Genomic DNA, 16,653 nt, shown 5'->3' on the forward strand with positions numbered 1-16,653 from the left:
AAATTGTAAATCATTCCTAGAATGATATGGAGAATGAATAAATATCTGGTTCACTATGATTTTACCTTGTTGGAAACCAGATTTGAAGAACTAAATTAAAACCGTAACATATGCAATAGACAGTTAACACATTAAGTGCTAGAGCAGTCCATTGGGATCACTGTGAACACATTGAATTTACTGTTTCCTTGGGGCAAGAAGACTGCTTCTAAATGGAAATGACTTCAGCAATAGAGTGCTGTGGTCCCTACTGAAAGTTCAATACATCTGGGGTGGGAATGAGAATATTTGCCAGCATCACTAGAAGGGGCTGTTTTCCCAGTGGAACATTTTTGTGATGGGTCCATGGCAGTCCCTGTCCATATGCGGCAACATTTCCTTTGCCATTTCAACTGTTCTCTTGGAATGCTCAGACATTTTTACGATCATAATAGCACTAAGACTGCCGGCCAAATTTTCTGTCAGGCCACGGCAGTCCGCAGGGACCACTGAGTAATCACTGAACTTATTGTTTCTTGTAGACCAGAGGACCACTGCCAAATGGAAATAAGTTATGCTATAGACTGCTATGGTCCCTGCGGAATATTTGGTATGACTGGGGTGGGAATAAGAATATTGCTCAGATTGCTATGTGGAACCACTAGTCCTAGTGGAACATTCTTTTGAAGGGACCGTGGTGGTCCTGATCCATACCTGGTATCATTTTCTTTGTCATTTCCTTCACCATTTCAACTGTTCTGTTGGAACTCAGACATTTTTATGATCATAGTAGCACTAAATATCTGACATACACAGAAATGCCACTCTACAAAAATGATTACATAAAAGTGCGCAATTGCATATTGTATAAAAGAACAACAATGATCTTGCTAGGTGTTCAAGCATGGATGACCCCAAAGGTATCTAAAATGAAGTATTTCCTAGAAATGTTCCTTGACCACTAACAAGGGACACTTCTGACCTCGAACGCTCGGAACCGCACAAAACCATGCTTAGAATAACAACCAATCATAAACAAAACAGTGGTGTGCTTCATTTCCATACAAAACTCCACACTTGTCTGCTAGCGCCACTAGATGGTGGCATAGTGTAGCTGCAGTGTTTGCAAGCGAGTTACTATGTAAACTGTGTACAGTGCAGTGATATCATGAAGAGAATTAATCCTACGCATGTGGTCCAAATGTTAGGGACCAACTTGCGACGTGCTGAATATGGAAATGACATTGGGGCCAAGGATATGGAGTTCGCGGATATATTATGTAACATAATAATTCAGAAATATAATGGCACTGACACAGAAATACATGACGTTATGCTGGATAGATATACGAATTTTGAAGGACAGGAGGAACCTGAACCTGAAGGTGACTCTTCAAGCAGTACATGACATTCATCTCCAGAGCAACAGGAACAGTTAAGTCAAAGTGAGTACGAACTCTCTCCACCCGAAAAGATGAGGTCCAGAGTATTAAAAGGTATTGATGACAGCGTACTAGAGAACATTTATGAGGACTATTACAATCGTGGCTTCAATTCCTACAGCAAACTAATGAAGCGCTACAAGTGCATCAAAAGTAAATCAAATTGCACATTAATTCTAAATTATGTGTCTAGGAAACAGGGAGCAGGTGCTCGTTTCAAAGGAAACAGACTGTGGCAATTACAAACTATAAAAGAGTATGTAATATCACAATTTGATGGTGCAAGGAGGTATGGATCTAAAGTTCACTATTGGCATCTGCAGATGTGGGCACTAGAATGGGCTAAACTGGTTGGCTTGGTCAATTTCAAAGCTTCCATTTCCTTTATCAACCATCTCAAGGCTGAATATGCATTTCATCCAGGCATATTACTACATTTGTCATGCGTAAGGACATGGAAGACGATAATATTATACGTCAGAAGGCACAACAGTTTGTGGAAGAAGTGAACATGTTTATTATACAGGAGGGTGTGGAGAAAGGTAATGTTTGGAACAGTGATCAGAGTCAGTTCCAGTATGAAATGTCTTCAGCATCAACACTGTCCTACAGAGGAGTGAAAACTACAGGTAGTGTGTTGCAGTCTGTATATAGCTCTACCCACAGCTACACAATTGATGTGGCTTTATCAATGGCAGGCAAACTAGCAAACAAGTTGTACATCTGTTTTCAAGAGACACAAGGCACTTTTGGTCCAAATATTTTAAACAACTTGCAACAACCTGTCCACAAAACATTCATGTGGAGGCAAGCAAAAGTGGAAAAATGACTAAAGAACACATGAAACGTTTTCTAATTTCAGTCCTTGGCGAACATGTAACAAATGAAAAGACCCTATTGTTTTATGATTTCTGGGCAGCTCATACAGATAATACCCTTCTAGATACAAGTTTTCCAAACAAAAATGTTACGCTGAAGATATTGCCACCGAAAACAACAAAATATTGCCAATCCCTTGATGTTTACTTCTTTCAGCAATATAAACTCTATATCAGAAGGATTACTGATTTTGTAAGACTACAAGGTGCCAAACCACAAATGAAGGTACATGATCATTATTTCATCATGAAACTTCACTCTGTGATTTACAATCAATTTGCTGCACCTACATATAAGCCTATGTTGCAAAATGCAGGTTATTACATTGACATACCAACATCATCATTTGAAAATGTAATTAGTGTGGCTTTTGATATTGGACTGCGTGAATGCAAAAGTGATTTGGAATGTGATAACATGGCTTTAGTAATAATTTCGTGTGGCTATTTCTAGCCGAGTGCAGCCCTTGTAAGGCAAACCCTCCGATGAGGGTGGGCGGCATCTGCCATGTGTAGGGACCTGCGTGTTATTGTGGTGGAGGATAGTGTTGTGTGTGGTGTGTGAGTTGCAGGGATGTTGGGGACAGCACAAACACCCAGCCCCTGGGCCATTGGAATTAACCAATGAAGGTTAAAATCCCCGACCCGGCCGGGAATCGAACCCGGGACCCTTTGAACCGAAGGCCAGTACGCTGACCATTCAGCCAACGAGTCGGACATGGCTTTAGTAAGGTGTGCACATTGTTCTCTCCCACTTTGTTTTAACCACTTCATCGAAATGCTGCATCTGCACTTTGAGGACTAATATAAACACTTTCAGGTGTGTGGCACTGCTGTATATGTGTGTTTTGCGCTATTATAAGTACTTTAAGCAGAGAGTTTTTGGCGCTGCTGATTGAAAATGTAATGATACACTGACACCATTAAATTACATATAATTTTCTTCCTATGGTACTGGTATCTTGTTACCGTTCTTTGTTTCCCTCTATTAAAATGTTACTTGAGGTAGAATGCAACGTTTTGCATGGAAATGACACACACCACTGTTTTGTTTATGATTGCTTGTCATTCTAAGCATGGTTGCGTATGGTTCCGAGCATTCGAGGTCAAAGGTGTCCCTTGTAAGTGGAACCATGGTGGCATGAATGTTTTCAGAAAAAACTTTTTTTTTTTTTCATTTCCCTTATGCATATTTACATTTTAGCCCACAGTTTCATATATTTGAGAAGAGATTAATACAAGAAAAAAATTGTTTGCTCAAATGGGAAGGTTTTAATAAATTTATCTGGTACCCAACATTTTTAACTTTTCATCACCATGGATGAAATTGCTGGTGAAAATGAATAACATTTTAGAAAGAAGGGACATAACATTCCCTCATTAACATCACTGGGAAGTCTTTCTTTGTCAGATATCTGTTGTAAATTACTGACATTACACATGTTTTTGAGAAGGAAAGGAGTTCTGGTGGATTTTTATTCTTCTAAGTGAACTTATTAAAAATACCAAGATTTTTTTATTTTCATAAAATGAACAATGAAACTCTTACATTGGATATACCATACATTAAAATCTGTGAGTGTCAGTGAATTAAAGTAGTCATACAACTCTAAAATAAGCTTCCTTTTTCTCTCTCACACACATTGTATTGTACCCTGACTTAGTAATGAATTATTATCAATCGTCTCTTTATTTGGCCCTAGTCCTGAATGCTTGGAATTACAGGTTTCCTCTCTTACTAATTCTCTAGAAGCACTTTTCTCTACCTGACCTCATGAATATTATTGACATATATATTACAGACTTTTCTACATATTAGTTACACTTTGCCCTCATGGTCTATAAAATGTTTTGTAGCTATATCTCTTGAACATGTAGACTCTGAAACACTCAGTACGCACACAAGACACTGAACATGTTTACATGATGGGGAGGTCTTTCCTTTAGCCTAACATGGAATGCGGTAACACTGATACATAGGGCTGTAATACAAAGGGAGCCAATGTTAATGCAGATGACTCAAATTTCCTTGGCCTTCATCCAGAATGGTGGACAGAAACATACCTGAAATTGCAGCAAAAAAAAAAAAAAAAAAAAGGGAAATTATTAGTTTTCATTAACAATAAAGTCAGAATAACAATGGGGGACATATATCAGGGGATGTAGGGAAATGGAATGGGACAATAAATGATCTCCTATATGTATTCTTGATAATAAAGAGACTCAGAGCAAACCTAGGAATCTTCTTTTAGCATAGCCAATTCTTTAAAAGGTCTTCATCAACCAACAAACCAATGCCTCCAAGTTATTAAGTACCAGTACAGTTCTCTAACACCAGATTCTAAATAGCTGCAGACAGTTACATGATTGACCTTAAGTACCTCATATGCAAAGGACAAGTTTTATTTTTTCATCTGAAATCAGTGCTTGCCTTACAAATAAGATTACCATTGAGGTCCAGTAGTGTAAACCGTAAGCTAAACTCCAAACTGTGGACAAAGAAACTCTCACAGTGAAGCAGGAATGGGCTGCAATTCCATTAATGTAATTGAGAGCCATACTGACTTCATACAGCGCAGGATTAAACAGTGTATTGCAGCTTAGGGTGGGCATATCCTATTCTGACTTGTGTTCACACATGTGCATGGGGGTTCCTGAAAATGTTATCACTACATTGCTGCCTCACACCCCTCCATCATGCATACTTGGGGCTTGAGGTCATACTGTTTTATGGTTCAGTATTCCAATTTCTATTTTCCCTAGTGTAAATGGAGAAGTGTTACAACTTTTCAAAGAAATCCAGAATGGATATTCATGACTGGATATTTAGAATGTAGGTAATAAACAAAACAAACGAATTGGATCCAAATAACACTCTTCATTTCAAAACTTCTCCATGATGGATAAGGAAATTGAAAGAAAATGGTAATGTTGCATCACAAAAAATTGCCCACACTGTTTCTTAACTGTCCATGGATGTACTGTAGATGTATTCTGACCTGTATATGTACCGTAACTACAGTACCTAGAGATACCCACTTTCGAGACAGACAGACTATCTGAGCCATCTCACACTACAGTAATAGTTGATATTGTGCTTTTCTCTGTCATCAAGCCATGTTTGGCAGGTGATCACTTCACTTCATAGACTGCAAGTTAACTAAGCTGCATACTAGAGCTGGTTTGTCCACAACCAATCACTAGGGGAGGGCCATAAAAATATCAAATTGTCCTGAAACTAATAGTCATCATCATCTTCCTAAATCATCTCCAGTTTCCTGGGTGTGGTAAAACTAATATAGTGTGTGTAGCTACCTATACAGCAATCTTCCATATCTTTGAATTCAATACAAACAAGCCCATCTTGCAAGTAGGATTTTTTTTTTTTTTTTTTTGCTATGGGCTTTACGTCGCACCGACACAGATAGGTCTTATGGCGACGAAGTAGGATATTTTAGTATGGATTCTGAAGACAGGAGAAACACAGGCAATAAAATTTTACCAATTATCTATATTACTGGTATCATCATGTAGGACTGAGTACAGGCTGCAGGTGAGCAAATTCTGAAATGCATTCCCATCTGAACTCGACTTTGATTGGCAATGAAAACTTGAACTGAATTAAGATTACTGCATGCAATGAGAATCTTTGTTCACAAGACAAACTTTACCATCATTTTACACCAATCTTGGGCATCCATGGACAGTTATGACATTCAGATGATCCTGAGGGGCCCTGATCCACATCATTGTATATTCCAACAACTGAACCACCACTGTGTTACACAACAAACAATTAGTAATCGTTTGCGTGCTGTTGGCTTACAAGCCTGTGTCCTTGTAGCAAGAACTTAATTGATCCCACAACATCGATGTGTAAACCTAGTCTTGCATCAGGAATATCATGCAAGGCCAATGAACAGCATATTGTCATCTTCAGTGATCAGCTGTACTTTTTGCCTTGGCTACACTGGTTGTCACAATTGTGTCCAATGGTTTACCAGGGAGGGAGGCCAAGCCAATCTTATTGTAGTGACGTGTATTACTATTACTAAAATGTCCACCTCCGTAGTGTAACGGTTAGCATTATTAGCTGCCATCCTTGTTGGCCCGGGTTCAATTCCTGGTACTGCCAGAGATTTAAGAATGGCAGGAGGGCTGGTATATGGACATGCAGCTCACCTCAATTGGGGGTGTGCTTGAAAAGAGCTGCACCACCTCAGGGTGAGGACACGAGTTTACTTTTCTTGTTTCTAAAATGTTTCCATTCCATATCCTGCTGGGGTATGGCAGGTGCCTCCTAGAGGTGATGCTCTATCTCAGGCTGGGAGATGTGTTGTAGTGATTTGAGGTGCAGAGAAGGCGAGGGGGAGTGGCCCTCACCTTTAATAGGAACTGTCCTGGCATTTGCCTTACTGAGGAGAATATAAAACCATGAAAAACCATCATCAGGACAGCCAACAATGGAAGCAGTCTACTGCATCCTGAGTGCAAAGCTGTGAAGCCACTGTTAGCCAAAGCTACTTTGCTTGGTCTGAGGTGTACAGGGTCAACACTATAGGCATTATACTCTAGGCTTAATGTGTAATAACAGTTGGTGATTGTTGGGCAACTCCCCCCCCCCACATTGGTACCCCTGGTTGTGTGGTCAAATGGTTCTGAGAGCTATGCTGGTGGTTGCTTAGTTTCTGATAGGGTCTCCAAAACTGGACAGGTTAAATTAGTCAATTCAGACTAAATGGGATACCCTGGTCCTCTAGATTGGAGGTTGGGTGTCAGGCTATCCCCACCACAATGTAAAAAGCATATTGTTCAAAAACCTAATCACAGAGAGAACCAGACAGTCTTAAACCTATGATTATGTGTGCATGTTAAGTGGAAAATGTTTTGGTACTGGGGGAACATAGAATGTGAGAAGTATATTTCAGGATGGAGCCAGCAAAAAATTGGAGGAAGAGCTGTTGAAGTAGAGTGTGGAGAAAATAGTACTGCAGGAGATAAGATGGAAGGAAACAGAGCTGGTAGAACTACAACAATATCTATTGATCAACAGTAGGGGAAAAAACATAGACTAGGAATAGAATTTATGGTGAAGAAGTCAATCAGTCATAGCATGATGGAATATGAGACAGTAAACCCCAGAATACGTTGTTTAAGACTGAGAGGGACTTTTTCTAAAATCTCATTAATCAGTGTACATGCACCCACTGGGGACTCAACTGAACAATATAAAGAAACACCGTATTTTATGAAAAGTTGGAGCACTTTACCAAAGTATGATGTTAAAAAAATTGTCCTCGGGGATAGTAATGCTAAAGTAGGCAAAGAGGCCCCCAGCCTGTTGCAGGTCTTCATAGCAAACATCTAGAAACAAATGAAAATTGATGGAAATTGATTGACTTCGCCTTCAGTAAAGGAATGACAATCAAAAGTACCTGCTTCTTCCACAAAGACATTCATAAGAAGACCTGGATATCACTGGATGGACTGATAAAGAATCATGGGACCTTTCTGTGTTGGTGCAACGTAAAGCAAACTGTACATTTTTGTAAATGATTTCAAATACCTTGGAAATTTATTGAATATTTTCACAGATAAATTATTCCATTTCATAATTCCTCTTCCTTTAAATTAATATTTGCCCAAATTTGTCCTCTTGAATTCCAGCTTTGTCTTCATATTATATTTATTATTTTAACCCTTTAAGGCTTACTGGTTATTTCAATCAATCAATCAATCAATCAATCAATCAATCAATCAATCAATCAATCAATCAATCAATCAATCAATCAATCAATCAATCAATCAATCAATCAATCAATCAATCAATCAATTCTGATCTGCATTTAGGGCAGTCGCCCAGGTGGCAGATTCCCTATCTGTTGTTTTCCTAGCCTTTTCTTAAATGATTGTAAAGAAATTGGAAATTCGAAATTCCTATAAACTAATATTTGCCCCAATTTGTCCTCTTGAATTCCAACGTTATCTTCATATTATGATCTTTTCTACTTTTAAGGCGCCAGCAGCACAAACAGCAGCATAAATAAAGTCACGTGCTGTAAACAATAAACGTAATCGACAACAGAGGGTCGTCTGAGTCAATAGAATTGCTCCTTTTTCCAACATAGCGTCAAACGTCAAGTAAAAGTTTTGATCTGGACCGAGTATAGGAGTTTCCGACCAGAAAGTGAAGCAATTGCTAGAAAGATGGAGTATTTTCACTGATGCGAGCTGATTAAACTCACGCAAGATCACACCTGACAAAGACTAAAAGAAGTGCTTATTCCTGACAAGAAAGAGAGGGCCTAGTCTTATTCGAGTTCTGGGAAGATGAACTTTGACTAATAGAGTTGTGTCTGAAATGTCGTGTATCCGTTCAGACACTTGATGTAGTCTACACTGCTTTAGGCATTGTAAAAAATATTTTTGTGGGCTTAAGATTATTAAAAATGAATGATAACAACCTTACTGCTGCTTTTTAAGGTAAATGTGCTACGACGTTGGAGCACTTTGATTGGCCGTCTTACTGTAACATTGAAGAACTTACTGTAATTTGATTATTTACATTTTAGTGAGTTCAAGAAAAGAAGTATGATAAAATATTATTAACAACAAAAATACATTCTATGGTTTATCATAAGTGCAAAGGAAAGCAGCATGACTTTTTGTGGGTGATTTCCGATTAAAGAGTACGGTAGTATTATGAAAATGTTGCAAACTTAGAGCTGGGAAGAACTGGGCATAAGGAGACGAGCTGTTCGACTAAAAGCAGGATATTCCAAGCTGTGAGTGGAAAAATGGCGTGGAAGATATTAGTAGATAAATAAGCGCAAATAAGTTGGAGCTTTTACCTTTCAAGGCGCAAAGCTATTTTTTCAACTTTTTGTTTCTTTTTAATTTTATAGCTTCCACAATAACGAATTCCGAGTGTCGTTACCTATTTTTAGTCCACTCAAGTATTTCTGGGCAAAAAATCATCAAATTATGTGTGGTTACTTGAGTGACCACTATCCATTCAAGTACCCAGCCGGTAACCTACAAAAGGAAATAGTGGTTACATAAATAATCAGTTACTGTTTCTAGGGTAATTGGATACTAAGTGATTATAAAAATGTTATTATGTATAAAAGGATACATTACTTATAAAAGACAAAATTTTTATTGAATAAGTCCGTATAAAGTAAATATTAAGTTAGAAAGCCCATTTCAAGTTATAAGTAGGCTACACCTTTATTTCTTCTATAGCTCTACAGAGTTCTCCTGCTAGCTTGTAATGGAAGAAATATAATTATAACAAAAAACATAAAAGATATATAAATATCAAGCCTTAGTTGAATCAGTGTGTCTGGTCATCCAACTCTAGTCTTGTAACCCACGACCTAGAACAATGCTCATATCACAACGTCCTTGAATCATATTTCACTGATTCTCGACAAGCCTGAATGTTCTTTAGCAAGCCCATTACTTCCAAGAAAGCTACAACTCTCGATCAAAGTCATCCCAGATCCCTTTATGGTTCATAACTGCGTTTGTAAATGCCAGTAATAGTAAGAATCGAACTCAGGGAATATATAAAAGGAATGAAACTGCTCTTCCAAGAAAGCATGGTGGTCGTAAAAATTACTACATTATTCTAATTGCCAATATATCAAGAAATCTGAGATTTACAGATGCTTTTATTTCCACATTCCATCATTCTGCACTTTCGCATGCAGGTATATAAAGGTGTTTACAAAGGGGCAATATTGTATTATTTATTTATACTTATTTTGCATTGGTTATGATCTGAAGTCTTCCAAAACAATACCTGGCCACTGTATTACACATAAACATATCTTCTGACAACCTACTAATGATCTATTGTTGATCAAAGCAGCCAACTCTAGTCTTGTAAGCCAGGACCATAACATAACATAACATAACATAACATAACATAACATAACATAACATAACATAACATAACATAACATAACATAACATAACATAACATAACATAACATAACATAACATAACATAACATAACATAACATAACATAACATAACATAACATAACATAACATAACATAACATAACATAACATAACATAACATAACATAACATAACATAACATAACATAACATAACATAACATAACATAACATAACATAACATAACATAACATAACATAACATAACATAACATAACATAACATAACATAACATAACATAACATAACATAACATAACATAACATAACATAACATAACATAACATAACATAACATAACATAACATAACATAACATAACATAACATAACATAACATAACATAACATAACATAACATAACATAACATAACATAACATAACATAACATAACATAACATAACATAACATAACATAACATAACATAACATAACATAACATAACATAACATAACATAACATAACATAACATAACATAACATAACATAACATAACATAACATAACATAACATAACATAACATAACATAACATAACATAACATAACATAACATAACATAACATAACATAACATAACATAACATAACATAACATAACATAACATAACATAACATAACATAACATAACATAACATAACATAACATAACATAACATAACATAACATAACATAACATAACATAACATAACATAACATAACATAACATAACATAACATAACATAACATAACATAACATAACATAACATAACATAACATAACATAACATAACATAACATAACATAACATAACATAACATAACATAACATAACATAACATAACATAACATAACATAACATAACATAACATAACATAACATAACATAACATAACATAACATAACAGTGCTTCACCAACAACAAAACAAGGACAAACTATATAGATGTCCAGAAGGCCAGGTTCCAGAGTGATACAGGTTATCTAAGTAACTACTTCAAACAAAAACACAACAAATTCATGATTGCCAACCCCCAAAAAGATGAAATACCTCTCAAAATCATCTCTATGCTCCTTATGAATGTCAATAAAGGCAAGAGGGTAGATTTCAACAAAAAGTAAGTGAGGAAAGTGTAATAATAACTGTGTAATAATACCTGATAGAGAAAGTGATGGAACCAACTAGAGGGAAGAATATTTTGGATGTGGTGCTGGTAAAACCAGATGAGCTCTATAGAGAAACCGAAGCAATAGATGGTATTAGTGATCAGGAAGCTGTTTTTGTGGTACTGTAATTAAAAGTAAATGTGAAAGAAAGGAAGAGATTAACATTAGGACTGTTAGGTAGTATCATATGGCTGATAAAACAGGCATGAGGGAGTTTTTAATAAGTAACTATGATTGGTGGAAAACGGTAAATAAAAATGTAAACAGACTCTGGGATGGGTTTAAAGCAATTGTTGAGGAATGTGAAAATAGGCTTGTACCTTTAAAGGTGGTAAGGAATGGTAAAGTTCCACTATATTATAACAGAGAAGTAAAGAGACTAAGAAGGAGGTGCACGTTGGAAAGAAATAGAGTTAGAAATGGCTGTAAAAGTAAGGAGAAATTGAAGGAACTTACTAGGAAATTGAATCTGGCAAAGAAGTCAGCTAAGGATAACATGATGGCAAGCATAATTGGTGGCCACACTAATTTTAGTGAAAAATGGAAGAGTATGTATAGGTACTTTAAGGCAGAAACAGGTTCCAAAAAGGACATTCCAGGAATCATTAATGAACAAGGGGAGTGTGTATGCAAGGATCTTCAAAAGGCAGAAGTATTCAGTCAGCAGTATGTAAAGATTGTTGGTTACAAGGATAATGTCCAGATAGAGGAGGTGACTAATACTAAAGAAGTATTAAAATTTACCTATGACAGCAAAGACATTTCCAGTAAGATACAAAATTTGAAAACTAGAAAAGCAGCTGGAATTGATAAGGTTTCAGGGGATATACTGAAGACAATGGGTTGGAATATAGTACCATATCTGAAGTACTTGTTTGATTATTGTTTGCACGAAGGAACTCCACCAAATGAATTGAGAGTTGCTATAGTAGCCCCTGTATATAAAGGAAAGGGTGATAGACATAAAGCTGAAAATTACAGGCCAGTCAGTTTGACATGGATTGTATGTAAGCTTTGGGAAAGCATTCTTTCTGATTATATAAGACATGTTTGCAAAATTAATAACTGGTTTGATAGAAGGCAGTTTGGGTTTAGGAAAGCTTATTCCACTGAAGCCCAACTTGTAGGATTCCAGCAAGATATAGCAGATATCCTGGATTCAGGAGGTCAATTGGACTGTATCACGATTGACCTGTCTAAGGCATTTCATAGGGTAGATCATGGGAGACTACTGGCAAAAATGAGTGCAATTGGACTTGACAAAAGAGTGACTGAATGGGTGGCTCTGTTTCTAGAAAACAGAACTCAGAGAATTAGAGTAGGTGAAGCTTTAGCTGTCCCTGTAAAAATTAAGAGAGGAATTCCTCAAGGCAGTATTATTGGACTTTTATGTTTTCTTATATACATCAATGATATGTGTAAAGAAGTGAAATCAGAGATAAGGCTTTTTGCAGATGATGTTATTCTGTACAGAGTAATAAATAAGTTACAAGATTGTGAGCAACTGCAAAATGACCTCGATTATGTTGTGAGATGGACAGTAGGCAATGGTATGATGATAAACGGGGATAAAAGTCAGGTTGTGAGTTACACAAATAGGAAAAGTCCTCTCAGTTTTAATTACTGCGTTGATGGGGTGAAAGTTCCCTTTGGGGATCATTGTAAATACCTAGGTATTAATATAAGGAAAGATCTTCATTGGGGTAATCACATAAATGGGATTGTAAATAAAGGGTACAGATTTCTGCACATGGTTATGAGAGTATTTAGGGGTTGTAGTAAGGATGTAAAGGAGAGAGCATATTTGTCTCTGGTGAGACCCCAACTAGAATATTGTTCCAGTGTATAGTACCCTTACCAGGATTACTTGATTCAGGAACTGGAAAAAATCCAAAGAAAAGCAGCTCGATTTGTTCTGGGTGATTTCTGACAAAAGACTGGCGTTACAAAAATGTTGCAAAGTTTGAGCTGGGAAGACTTAGGAGAAATAAGACGAGCTGGTCGACTAAGTGGTATGTGTAGAATGCTAAAAGGTGGTATGTTCCTAGCTGTCAGTGGAGAGATGGCGTGGGAGGACATCAGTAGATGAATAAGTTTGGATGGTGTCTTTAACCCTCCAAGTGGCAAGCACCTGATATCAGGCGTTTTATGCGTTTGCCCAGTGGCAACGCCTGATATTAGGCGTTTTGACATGCTCTTTATTTTATTTCGATAATCTTATTATTATCCATCGAAATGTGCTAATTACGAATAAATTGAAGGAGAAATGTTCGGCCATAATCATGAAATATTTTGTATAATAACATCTTACACTAATCTAGTGTAAATCGTTGCCAACGTAGCGTCATAATTCCGCTATCTTTTGCTAGCTGCTACATACTCAGCGGCCAGCCACACGAATGTCTCAGCTGAGCCAGCTATATTTAGTCGCCAGTTTTCCTTCTGATATCAATCTGAAGTATTGATATGCACTAATCTCAGCAATACTGAATCATTTCCTCACAGGAACAGTGAATAAATCTTCAAAGGGACTGTCTCAGATTGTTTTAGGTACAAAACTTGAACCTAGGCAAACCGTTTACTTTAGGCAAGGTGACGTTCTACTGGTTGCTTATAAAGAGACGAAAACAAGGAAACCAGTCTATTGTCTTACAACGGGATGTTACACTGAGGGAAATGAGGGGTTGAAACCGCTACTGATTCATAAGTACAATAACTTCATGGGAGGTGTATATAATAAAGGTAAGTGCATTTTCCACGCCACTTGTTCCAGACCCACTAGAAGGTACTGGAAGTAGTTTTTTTCAAATCTTCTAGATATAACATTATTTGACACATACGTCCTGTACATAAAGAACACTGATAAGCCTTTAGCAAGACGAGACTTCATGATCACTATAGTTAGGAGATTGCTAAATGAACAGTTCCCAATTCCAGTTGTGAGGCCAACAGGTCATGCAGGAGGCCCCTCTCATGCTCTCGAAATATTGCCACAGAATAACAATCGCCTATGTGTTGTGTGCTTGAAAGTAAAGAAGAAGAAGGAGAAGAAGTCTACATTCTGGTGTCGAGGATGTAATGGTGGTATTCACCAGGGGTGTTACAAACTAGTGCACTTCTGGAGGCCTCACAATCAGGGAGTAAAAAGAAAGACCCACCCAAGTGACTGTGAGTGAAATGTAGGCCTACAAGTGGCAGCATACAATCGTTGTATACATTGTTGTATAATTTTTCCACCTAAGAATATTATTATGAACTATATACTGGTACGCACCTATTTACTATGAACTGGTGCTTCTTTTGTATATGTCATTTTTTTAAATTTACCTAAATATAAACATTTTATATATAGCAAAACTTTTGCAAAAATAAATAATATAAACAAATTCAACATATTTTTGGTCTTACACTTTGTGGATGATAAATAACAGCTTTAGTATCATCATCATCTTATTCCTTGTACTTTTGAGGATAAAAGGGTGTGCTGTTTATGTATGTATAACAAGTCAACGATTTTTAACACAATTTATACTAAGAGTCTGCAACACCGGTAAAATATCGCTGCCATTACAGGATAAATGACCGCCACTTCGAGGGTTAACTTACATTGTGATTGACGCTTTGGTACAAGTTTGTTTAAGTATTTCGTTTGCAGTTATAAGGAACGCGGCCGGGTTTGAACACTCGAAATCCTGTGAAATCTATCTCAATTTACGAATTTTAGGGTGCCGAGTCTCGTGTGATGGCCTTTCCCGTATTAAGCCCAGACATATAGTAAATAGACTGGCAGGGCTGTATCTCGTAGCATTGGTGCTAGTGAAGCCGGAAATTTGCGGCCGCCGCCATGTTACATCGCTACAGATCCACTGTAAATATGTATGTTACTGTGTTACGAGCAAATTTGGTTTATGTTGTTTTTCAGTGGCGGCTGGTGCAGAAAATCAGTTGTGTGCTGTAACCCATCCCCCCTCCAAAAATTAAAAACATTGAGAAACATATCGGTACGTGGTTTTCAAGAGGCTCTCCACTGAGTTTTCTATACTGAACACACGCGCAAACAACCCCAACACATATACACATTCCTCACAATAAAACGATATAATTAAACATACAAGAACACCTGCAATGGCAAAATATTCACGAACTCAAACACTGGGTGTGAGCACGCAAAAACAGAATTTCCCAATGTTACCAAAATCATTGACATAATAAAACCAGCAACATCGTAATGCAAAATTACATGTTATGTTTTTATAGTGTCACTTATAAACTAGACATTTTTGTTAAAGAAAGTCACAATATCATGTCCTTATTTTGACAAGATAAAATGTACAATTTTTATAGTTCATCGATTTACAAAGGTGGCTATGGAATAGGCAAGTTGGGAGTATTACATCCTTTTTGATATTAAAGGACCTGGCAGGAACATCCCTACAGTATTTTGTTTTCCCGTTTGCTTTGAGCGTTCCCCTCTGAAATACTACCGCTGAGCCAAGAGGGTGGCACCTGCCATGTGGTAATGCAAGTGTTGTGATGTTTGGGAGATCACTGCATGTTTTTAATTATTGAACTATGAAATTAATTGATAAGATGTGTATATTTAATCACTGATAGGTCATGTTTAAATTAATATGTATATATATATTGTACCAGGAAAGCCTAGGTCCTGGTCCATATTAATCGAAAGAAACGTTATTCCAGCATAAAAGATCCGACCGACGTACGAACATCTATGTAAAGAATGTTCCAGTAAGTGCCAGAACCCACGAGTGCACTAGGCGGAGTCAAGTGACATCACCTGTCGCTCGAAGCTCACCTCCCCTAGAGATATTTCTCGAAAACAATTTTCTTTTGTCAGCTTTTCAACGCCTTAACCAATTTCAACGGGACAAACGCTGAATCGTAGCGGACGTCATAAAAGTTAATCCCTGTGAATTTCGAATTAATTCATCCCATGGTTGTTGAGTTATAATAATTTAAATTCTAAAAGATATTACGCACTCACGGTCACATGGCCAAGAGATGCTACCCCTCCCAGCGCTGGTATCTATATATGTCAAGGCCAGCCAGCAAGCAGGCCAGTACAAGGACGAGTATACAGCTGTGTGTGAGTGAGACAGAGGAGAGACCGACCCGCGTACAGTATGTTCGCGCAGTCACGGTGAAAGTACTTGCCGTCGCATTTCCGGAATACGAAGTTATATCGCCGACAGAATTATAAAAGACGTCGCACTGTGTTTAGTACATCGCGTCGCGACTAC

The 16,653-nt window shown here is 37.2% G+C and overlaps 1 protein-coding gene across 2 annotated transcripts in view; it reads right to left on the bottom strand.

The window, feature by feature from the left end:
* Positions 1 to 3,870: 3,870 nt before the first annotated feature.
* Fs (Follistatin) overlaps positions 3,871 to 16,653 on the bottom strand; it is an 859,985-nt gene continuing 847,202 nt past the window's right edge. For both annotated transcript variants that reach the window (XM_067140803.2, XM_067140804.2), the window contains one exon: positions 3,871 to 4,363. In XM_067140803.2, coding sequence (XP_066996904.1) covers positions 4,336 to 4,363 — 28 coding nt within the window. In that variant the 3' untranslated portion in view covers positions 3,871 to 4,335. The remainder of the gene's footprint in view (positions 4,364 to 16,653) is intronic.

Source organism: Anabrus simplex, chromosome 2 (genome assembly GCF_040414725.1).
Source record: "Anabrus simplex isolate iqAnaSimp1 chromosome 2, ASM4041472v1, whole genome shotgun sequence".
Taxonomy (NCBI): domain Eukaryota; kingdom Metazoa; phylum Arthropoda; class Insecta; order Orthoptera; family Tettigoniidae; genus Anabrus; species Anabrus simplex.